This window comes from Agelaius phoeniceus, chromosome 27 (assembly GCF_051311805.1).
Source record: "Agelaius phoeniceus isolate bAgePho1 chromosome 27, bAgePho1.hap1, whole genome shotgun sequence".
In the NCBI taxonomy this organism is placed as follows: domain Eukaryota; kingdom Metazoa; phylum Chordata; class Aves; order Passeriformes; family Icteridae; genus Agelaius; species Agelaius phoeniceus.
The window spans coordinates 882,165-892,346 of record NC_135291.1 but is presented as its reverse complement, the minus strand read 5'-3'; the positions used below and the strand labels follow the sequence as shown (position 1 = coordinate 892,346).

Below are 10,182 nucleotides of genomic sequence, written 5' to 3'. Positions count from 1 at the left end.
GGCGGTACGGCGGCCGCGAGGAGCCCCGCCCCGTAAAGCGAAGGCGCAGCAAGATGGCGGCCGGCAGGTGCCGTACGGGCTCAGCCAATCAGAGCGCGGCGTTCCGCCAGCAGGGCGGCGCCATTACTGTTAAACACGTGACAGCGGCAGCCAATCAGCTCCGTGGAAATGTGAATCTTTATTGGTTGATGCGTTAAAAAGGCGGAAAAGAGATTGCGTCACTTCCGGTTGGCCTGGGCGGTGCCAATCATGCACTCGTTCACCTGGGGGGAAGGGGCGGGGTTGTAGCCAGGGACACAAAAACCCCAAAATCAGCCCCAAAACCGCCCAGGGAACCCCAAAACCACCCTTAAAACCCCAAAATCTGCTCAAAAACACCGGAACCCCAAAAATCATCCCCAAACACCCCAAAATCTGCCCAAAACCCACCTGAGAACCCTAAAACCACCCCAAAACCCCCCAAATCTGCCTAAAACCTGCCCAGGGAACCCCAAAATGACCCCCAAAACCCCCAAATGACCCCAAAATCACCCCCACATCAGCCCAAGCACACCCAGGAGCCCCAAAATGACCCCAAAACCTTTGCAGAACCCCAAATCCTCCAGAATTCCCCGAAGTTCCCCCCAAAAATCCCCCAAAACTCCCCCTGGGACTCCCCAAAAATCCCCCCCAGGGACCCCCCAAATTCCCTTGGAACCCCCAAAAATCCCATTGGGACCCCCCAAAATCCCCAGGACCCCCCCAAAATCCCATTGGGACCCCCCCCCAGGACCCCCAAATTCCCCCAGGACCCCCCAAATCCCCCCTTTTTCCCCACCTTGCTGGCGAAGCGCAGCGAATTCAGCGACTCCGCAAAGTTCTCCTCCAGGGGGGAGATGGTCACAATCATCAGCCTGGAAATGGGGGAAAATGGGGTCAAACACCCAAAAAGAACCCCAAAATAATCCCAAAAATAACCTCAAAACAGCCCCAAAAAACCGGACAAAAAATCCCAAAAAAAATCCCCCAAAAAATGTCCCCAAATTCTCCTCCAGGGGGGAAATGGTCACAATCATCAGCCTGGAAATAGGGGGGAAAATGGGGTCAAACACCCCAAAAATAACCCCAAAAATAACCTAAAAATAACCTCAAAACAGCCCCAAAAAATCTCCCAAAATAGCCTAAAAACCCCACAAAAAATCCCAAAAAATCCCCCGAGAAATGACCCCAAATTCTCCTCCAGGGGGGAGATGGACACAATCATCAGCCTGGAAATGGGGGGAAAGGGGGTCAAACACCCCAAAAATAACCCCCAAAATAACCCAAAATAACCTCAAAACAGCCCCAAAAAATCTCCCAAAATAGCCTAAAAACCCCACAAAAAATCCCCAAAAAATCCCCCGAGAAATGACCCCAAATTCTCCTCAGGGGGGAGATGGACACAATCATCAGCCTGGGAATAGGGGAAAATGGGGTCAAACACCCCAAAAAGAACCCCAAAAATAACCCCAAAAGAACCCAAAATAACCCAAAAAGAGCCCCAAAAAAACCTAAAAAAACCCACAAAAAATCCAAAAAAATCCCCCAAAAGATCCCCCAAATTCTCCTTCAGGGGGGAGATGGTCACAATCATCAGCCTGGAAATGGGGGAAAATGGGGTCAAACACCCCAAAAATAACCCCAAAATCCCCCCCCAAAATAACTCAAAAACAGCCCCAAAAAACCGGACAAAAAATCCCAAAAAAATCCCCCAAAAAATGTCCCCAAATTCTCCTCCAGGGGGGAAATGGTCACAATCATCAGCTGGAAATAGGGGGGAAAATGGGGTCAAACACCCAAAAATAACCCCAAAATAACCCCAAAAATAACCCCAAAAAGAGCCCCAAAATAACCTAAAAATAACCTCAAAACAGCCCCAAAAAATCTCCCAAAATAGCCTAAAAACCCCCACAAAAAATCTCCAAAAAATCCCCCGAGAAATGACCCCAAATTCTCCTCCAGGGGGGAGATGGGCACAATGATCAGCCTGGAAATGGGGGAAATGGGGTAAAACACCCCAAAAAATAACCCCAAAAGAATCCCAAAAATAACCCCAAAAGAACCCCAAAATAACCCCAAAAAGAGCCCCAAAAAAACCTAAAAAAACCCACAAAAAATCCCAAAAAAATCCCCAAAAGATCCCCCAAATTCTCCTCCAGGGGGAGATGGTCACAATCATCAGCCTGGAAATGGGGGAAAATGGGGTTAAACACCCCAAAAATAACCCAAAAGAACCTCAACATCCCTAGAAGGAATCCCCAAAAATCCCCCAAAAATCTCCCCAAAATAACCTCAAATAGCCCCAAAAAATAATCCCAAAAAACAAAAAAATCTCCCCAAAATAACCTAAAAAACCCTGAGAAAAAATCCCCCCAAAAATCCCCTCAAAAAACCCTGAAAAAACCCCAAAACCCTGAGAGAAAAAAAAACCAAAATCTCCCCCAAAAAACCCAAAAACCCTGAGAAAAAAGAAAACCCCAAAATCGCCCCAAAAAAACCCACAACCCTGAGAAAAAAAAACAAACCCCAAAATCGCCCCAAAAAAACCCAAAAACCCCAAGAAAAAGAAACTCCAAATCCCCCCAAAAAACCCTGAAAAAAACCCAAAACCCCCGAGAAAAAGAAACCCCAAAATCTCCCCAAAAACCCCAAATCCCCCCCCCAAAACCCCAAATCCCCCCCAAAACCCCAAAATCCCCCCCAAAAACCCCGAAAAAATCCCAAAAACCCCAAAATCTTCCTCAAAAACCCCAAATCCCCCCAAAACTCCCCAGATTTGGGGGTTCAAGGGAGATTTTTGGGCATTTTTGGGGGAATTTTGGGGTTCAGGAGGGAGATTTGGGGTTTTGGGGATTTTGGGGGAATTTGGGGGAATTTGGGGATTTCTGGGAATTTTGGGTTCCCAGGGGATTTAGGGGAGAAATTTTGGGATTTGGGGAAATTTGGAGGGAATTTGGAGAAAATTTTGGGTTCAGAAGGGAAATTTGAGAGGTTTTGGGGAAATTTTTGGGTTCAGGTGAGATTTGGGGGAATTTGGGGGAAATTTGGGATTTTTTTTGATTTTGGGGGGATTTTTTGGGAAATTTGGGAATTTTGGGGGGGATTTTTTTGGAAATTTGGGAATTCTGGAGGGGATTTGGGGAAATTCTGGATTCTGAGGGATTTGGGGGAAAAATTGGGGGATTTAGGGGATTTTAGGGGATTTAGGGGAAGTTTTGGGGGTTCAGGGGGAATTTGGGGAAATTTGGGGGATTTGAGGTGCAGGAGGGAATTTGGGGGAATTTTGGGAATTCTGGGGGATTTTGGGTTTCTGGGGGGAATTTTTGGGAATTTTGGGGGATTTGGGGTTTTCTGGGGGATTTTTTTTGAAATTTGGGAATTCTGGAGGGGATTTGGGGGAATTGTGGATTCTGAGGGGATTTTGGGGAAAATTTGGGGAAAATTTGGGGAATTTGAAGTTTCCAAGGGGGAATTTTGGAAGTTTGGGGGTTCAGGAGAGATTTGGGGGAATTTGGGGGAAATTTTGGGGTTTCAGGGGGAATTTTGGGATCACAGGGGAAATTTGGGTGAATTTTGGGATTTTTTTGGGATTTTGGGGGGATTTTTTTGGGAAATTTGGAATTCTGGAGGGGATTTGGGGAATTGTGGATTCTGAGGGAAATTTTGGGGGAAAATTTGGGGGAATTTTGGAGAATTTGAAGTTTCCAAGGGGCAATTTTGGGGGAAATTTGGGATTTTGGAATTCTGGAGGGGATTTGGGGAAATCTGGGGGAGTTTTTTTGAAATTTGGGAATTCCAGGGAGATTTGGGGTGAAAATTGGAAATTCTGGGGGTTCCTAAGGGGGATTTGGGGTTTGGGTGGGATTTATGGGGTTTTTGTGGATTTGGGGAATTTGGGGTGGATTTGGGATGGATTTTATGGGGTTTTTATAGATTTTTATGGGACTTATGGGGTTTTTGTGGGGTTTTGGAAATTGGGATGATTTAGGATGGATTTTATAGGATTTTTATGGGGATTTATGGGATTTTGAGAATTTGGATGGATTTGGGATGGATTTTATGGGGTTTTTTATGGGATTTTAATGGGATTTATGGGGTTTTTGTGGGGTTTTGGAAATTTGGATGGATTTTATGGGATTGATGGGGTTTTTATGGAGTTTGGGGAATTTGGATGGATTTGGGATGGATTTTATAGGATTTTTATGGGGTTTTATGGGATTTAAGGGGGTTTTTGTGGGGTTTGGGGAATTTGGATTGGTTTTGTGTGGTTTTTATGGGGTTTATGCGATTTTTATGGGTTTTGGGAATTTGGATGATTTAGGATGGATTTATGGGGTTTTTATGGGGTTTTTTTGGGGTTTTTATGGGGTTTCCCTCACTCACACTTTGCCATGCCCTCCCAGGCAGTTCTGCAGCAGAAATGTCAGTTTGGGATGGGTTTTTTGGGGTTTTTTGGGGTTTTTATGGGATTTTTATGGGATTTTGGGAATTTGGATGATTTAGGATGGATTTATGGGGTTTTTATGGGGTTTTTATGGGGTTTTTTTGGGGTTTTTATGGGGTTTCTCTCACTCACACTTTGGCGTGTCCCCCCAGGCAGTTCTGTAGCAGCAATGTCAGTTTGGGATGGGTTTTTTGGGGTTTTTATGGGGTTTTTATGGGATTTTGAGAATTTGGATGGATTTGCAGTAGATTTATGGGTTTTTTTGGGGTTTTTATGGTGTTTTTATGGGTTTTCCCTCACTCACACTTTGGCATGGCCTCCCAGGCAGTTCTGCAGCAGCAATGTCAGTTTGGGATGGGTTTGGGATGGATTTTTTGGGGGTTTTTGGGATTTTCCCTCACTCACACTTTGGCATGCCCTCCCAGGCAGTTCTGCAGCAGAAATGTCAGTTTGGGATGGATTTTTGGGGTGGTTTTTTGGGTTTTTCCTCACTCACACTTTGGCATGCCCTCCCAGGCAGTTCTGCAGCAGAAATGTCAGTTTGGGATGGGTTTGGGATGGATTTTTTGGGGTTTTTATGGGATTTTCCCTCACTCACACTTTAGCATGGCCCCCCAGGCAGTTCTGTAGCAGAAATGTCAGTTTGGGATGGATTTTTATGGGGTTTTTATGGGGTTTTTTGGGTTTTTCCCTCACTCACACTTTGGCATGCCCTCCCAGGCAGTTCTGCAGCAGAAATGTCAGTTTGGGATGGGTTTTTTGGGGGTTTTTATGGGTTTTTTTGGGATTTTCCCTCACTCACACTTTGGCATGCCCTCCCAGGCAGTTCTGCAGCAGAAATGTCAGTTTGGGATGGATTTTTTGGGGGTTTTTGGGGTGGTTTTTTGGGTTTTTCCCTCACTCACACTTTGGCATGCCCTCCCAGGCAGTTCTGCAGCAGAAATGTCAGTTTGGGATGGGTTTGGGATGGATTTTTTGGGGTTTTTATGGGGTTTTTCCCTCACTCACACTTTAGCATGCCCTCCCAGGCAGTTCTGCAGCAGAAATGTCAGTTTGGGATGGGTTTTTATGGGGTGTTTTTATGGGATTTTCCCTCACTCACACTTTGGCATGCCCTCCCAGGCAGTTCTGTAGCAGAAATGTCAGTTTGCTGTTCCGGTACGGGACGTGCGACTCCTGGGGGATTTGGGGAATTTCAGGAATTTTGGGGGGATCCCAAACCCCAAATCCTCCCCCAAACCCCAAATCTTGGGCTCCCCAATCCCATTTTCCCTCTCCCATCCCATTTTCCCCACCCCAATCCCACATTTTCCTGATTTATCCCATTTTCCCATCTCCAATCCCATTTAACCCATCCCAGTCCCCATTTTCCCCTTTTTTATCCCATTTTTCCCAATTCCCATTTTTTTATCCTATTTTTAATCCCATTTTCTCCGCCTTAATCCAAATTTTCCATCCCATTTTCCCCACCCCAATTCCCATTTTCCCTGGTTTTTAGCCCATTTCCCACCCCAATCCCACTTTTCCCTCTCCCATCCCATTTTCCCCACCCTAATCCCACATTTTCCTGATTTATCCCATTTTCCCATCTCCAATCCCATTTAACCCATCTCAGTCCCCATTTTCCAGTTTTTTAATCCCATTTTCCCACCCCAATTCCCATTTTCCATCCTGTTTTTCCCATTCCCACCCCAATTCCCATTTTCTTATTTTTTTCCCATTTTTATCCCATTTTCCCACCCCAATTCCCATTTTCCCACCCCAATTCCCATTTTCCATCCGATTTTTCCCATTCCCACCCCAATTCCCATTTTCCCATTTTTTCTCCCATTTTACCCATCCCAGTCCCCATTTTCCCCTTTTTTAACCAATTTTTCCCCATTTCCCATTTTCCATCCCATTTTTCCACCCTGATTCCCATTTTTATCCCATTTTCCCACCCCAATTCTCATTTCCCATTCTGTTTTTCCCATTCCCATTTTTCCTATATCCCACATTTTCCATTCCACTTTTCCCACCCCAATTCCCATTTTCCCATTTTCTATCCCATTTTCCCCAATTCCCATTTTCCCACCCCAATTCTCATTTTCCTGGTTTTTTATCCCATTTTTCGTACCCCGATTCTCATTTTTTAATCCCATTTTTCCCACCCCAATTTCCATTTTCTATCCTGTTTTTCCCATTCCCATTCCCCATTTTCCAATCCCAATTCCCATTTTCCCGTTTTTATCCCATTTTCCCCATCCCAATTCCCATTTTCCCATTTTTATCCCATTTTCCAATCCAAATTCCCATTTTCCCATTTTTCATCCCATTTTCCAATCCCAATCCCCATTTTCCCATTTTTTATCCCATTTTCCCCCAATTTCCCCCCTCCCATCCCACTTCCCCCATCCCAATTCCATTTTTCCATCCCAATTCCCACTTCCCTGTTCCCAGTCCCCCCAAAATCCCATAAAAATCCCCCAAACCCCACAATGACCCCATAAATCCCACAATAACCCCATAAAGAATTCTGGAAACCCCAAATTTCTCTTTTTTCACCCCAAACCTTGCAGAGGCTGGAGCTGATGGATTCCCCATTCCCCCATTCCCAAACCCCACAAATCCCATAAAAATCCCATAAATCCATAAAAAAAAACCCTAAATCCCATAAAGAATCCCATAAATCCCACAATAACCCCATAAATATTTTTGGAAATCCCAAAATCTGGATTTTTCACCCCAAACCTTGCAGAAGCTGGAGCTGATGGATTCCCCGGTTCCCCTTTCCCAAACCCAAAAAATCCCATAAAAATCCCATAAATCCCCCCAAAATCCCATAAAAAACCCCCAAAATCCCATAAAAATCCTCCAAACCCCACAATAACCCCATAAATATTTTTGGAAATCCCCAAATTTGGAGTTTTTCACCCCAAACCTTGCAGAGGGCTCAGAGGCTGGAGCTGAGGGATTCCCCAGTTCCCCATTCCCAAACCCCACAAATCCCATAAAAATCCCAAAAATAATCCCAAAAATCCCATCAATAATCCCCTAAACCCCACAATAACCCCATAAATGACCCCATCAATGACCCAAAATCGGGGTTTTTAGCCCCAAACCTTGTTGCAGAGGGCGCTGATGACCAGCCCAGGGTGCTCAGGATGGGGTTGATGCATTCCCCATTCCCCATTCCCATTCCCCATTCCCCATTCCCCATTCCCCATTCCCATTCCCCATTCCCCATTCCCATTCCCATTCCCATTCCCCATTCCCCATTCCCATTCCCATTCCCATTCCCCATTCCCTGTTCCCAAACCCCACAAACACCCCATAAACCCCACAATGACCCCATCAATGACCCAAAATTCCCATTTTTAGCCCCAAACCTTGTTGCAGAGGGCGCTGATGCCCAGCCCAGGGCGCTCAGGCTGGGGTTGATGGATTCCTCATTCCTCATTCCCCATTCCCCATTCCCCATTCCCATTCCCATTCCCATTCCCCATTCCCTGTTCCCATTCCCATTCCCATTCCCCATTCCCATTCCCATTCCCCATTCCCATTCCCCATTCCCATTCCCCATTCCCATTCCCATTCCCATTCCCATTCCCCATTCCCATTCCCCATTCCCATTCCCATTCCCCATTCCCATTCCCCATTCCCATTCCCATTCCCCATTCCCCATTCCCATTCCCCATTCCCTGTTCCCCATTCCCATTCCCATTCCCATTCCCATTCCCCATTCCCACTCCCATTCCCCATTCCCATTCCCCATTCCCTGTTCCCCATTCCCATTCCCATTCCCCATTCCCATTCCCCATTCCCATTCCCATTCCCCATTCCCCATTCCCATTCCCATTCCCATTCCCCTTCCCCATTCCCATTCCCCATTCCCCATTCCCATTCCCCATTCCCCATTCCCATTCCCATTCCCCATTCCCCATTTCCTGTTCCCATTCCCATTCCCCATTCCCATTCCCCATTCCCCATTCCCCATTCCCATTCCCATTCCCATTCCCCATTCCCTGTTCCCATTCCCCATTCCCCATTCCCCATCCCCATTCCCCATTCCCCATTCCCATTCCCCATTCCCCATTCCCCATTCCCATTCCCCATTCCCATTCCCCATTCCCCATTCCCATTCCCCATTCCCATTCCCCATTCCCCATTCCCCATTCCCCATTCCCATTCCCCATTCCCCGTTCCCTGTTCCCTGTTCCCATTCCCATTCCCCAACCCCACAAACCCCACAAACCCCACAATGACCCCATAAATGACCCAAAATTCCCATTTTTTGCCCCAAACCTTGTTGCAGAGGGCGCTGATGCCCAGCCCAGGGCGCTCAGGCTGGAGCTGATGGATTCCCCATTCCCCATTCCCCATTCCCTGTTCCCAAACCCCACAAACCCCACAAAAACCCCACAAACCCCACAATAACTCCATAAATAACCCATAAATGACCCAAAATTGGGGTTTTTAGCCCCAAACCTTGTTGCAGAGGGTGCTGATGCCCAGCCCAGGGTGCTCAGGATGGGGTTGATGCATTCCCCATTCCCCATTCCCATTCCCCATTCCCCATTCCCCATTCCCATTTCCCTGTTCCCTGTTCCCATTTCCCTGTTCCCAAACCCCATAAAGCCCACAATAACCCCATAAAGCCCACAATAACCCCACAAACCCCACAAAAACCCCATAAATGACCCATAAATGACCCCATCAATGACCCAAAATTCCCATTTTTTGCCCCAAACCTTGTTGCAGAGGGCGCTGATGACCAGCCCCAGGGCGCTCAGGCTGGGGTTGATGCATTCCCCATTCCCAATTCCCCATTCCCCATTCCCCATTCCCCATTCCCCATTCCCCATTCCCCATTCCCTGTTCCCAAACCCCACAAACCCCACAAAAACCCCACAAACCCCACAAAAACCCCATAAATAACCCATAAATGACCCCATAAGTGACCCAAAAAGGGGGTTTTTAGCCCCAAACCTTGTTGCAGAGGGCGCTGATGCCCAGTCCCAGGGCACTGAGGCTGGGGTTGATGCATTCCCCATTCCCCATTCCCCATTCCCCGTTCCCATTTCCCTGTTCCCAAACCCCATAAACCCCACAATGACCCCATAAATGACCCAAAATTCCCATTTTTAGCCCCAAACCTTGTTGCAGAGGGCGCTGATGACCAGCCCCAGGGCGCTCAGGCTGGAGTTGATGCTCTGGGTCTCCCTGAGCCGGTTCCCAACCGACCCCGACTTCTCCAAACGCTCGGAACCGGCCAGGTCCACCAGGGTGAGAGAGGCTGGGAATGAACGGGGAAAAATGGGGGAAAAATGGGGAAAAATGGGGGAAATAATGGGGGAATAATGGGGAAATAATGGGGGAATGATGGGGAAATAATGAGGAAAAAATGGGGGAAAAATGGGGGAAATGGTGGGGGAATAATGGGGAAATAATGGGGGAATAATGGAGGAAATAATGGGGGAAGATTGGGGAATAATGGGGGAAATATAGGGGGGAAAATGGGGGAATAATGGGGGAAAATTGGGGAAATAATGGGGGAACATGGGGGAATAATGGGGGAATGATGGGGAAATAATGGGGGAAAACTGGGGGGAAATGGGGGAATAATGAGGAAATAATGGGGAAATAATGGGGGAAAATGGGGGAATAATGGGGGAAATAATGGGGGAAATAATGGGGGAATAATGGGGAATAATGGGGAAATAATGGGGGAATAATGGGGG

The 10,182-nt window shown here is 47.0% G+C and overlaps 1 protein-coding gene across 9 annotated transcripts in view; it reads right to left on the bottom strand.

Annotated features, from left to right (window-relative positions):
- Positions 1-159: 159 nt before the first annotated feature.
- Positions 160-10,182, bottom strand: part of KIFC1 (kinesin family member C1) — a 33,421-nt gene continuing 23,398 nt past the window's right edge. For 3 of the 9 annotated variants that reach the window (XM_077191132.1, XM_077191131.1, XM_077191130.1), the window contains 4 exons: positions 9,598-9,737; positions 5,565-5,638; positions 818-893; positions 160-263 (listed from right to left, as the gene is read on the bottom strand). In XM_077191132.1, coding sequence (XP_077047247.1) covers positions 219-263; positions 818-893; positions 5,565-5,638; positions 9,598-9,737 — 335 coding nt within the window. In that variant the 3' untranslated portion in view covers positions 160-218. Of the gene's footprint in view, positions 264-817; positions 894-1,590; positions 1,617-2,177; positions 2,202-5,564; positions 5,639-9,597; positions 9,738-10,182 lie in introns of those variants that run through there. The other 6 variants (XR_013185364.1, XR_013185363.1, XR_013185361.1 and 3 more) reach the window with 3 other exon arrangements.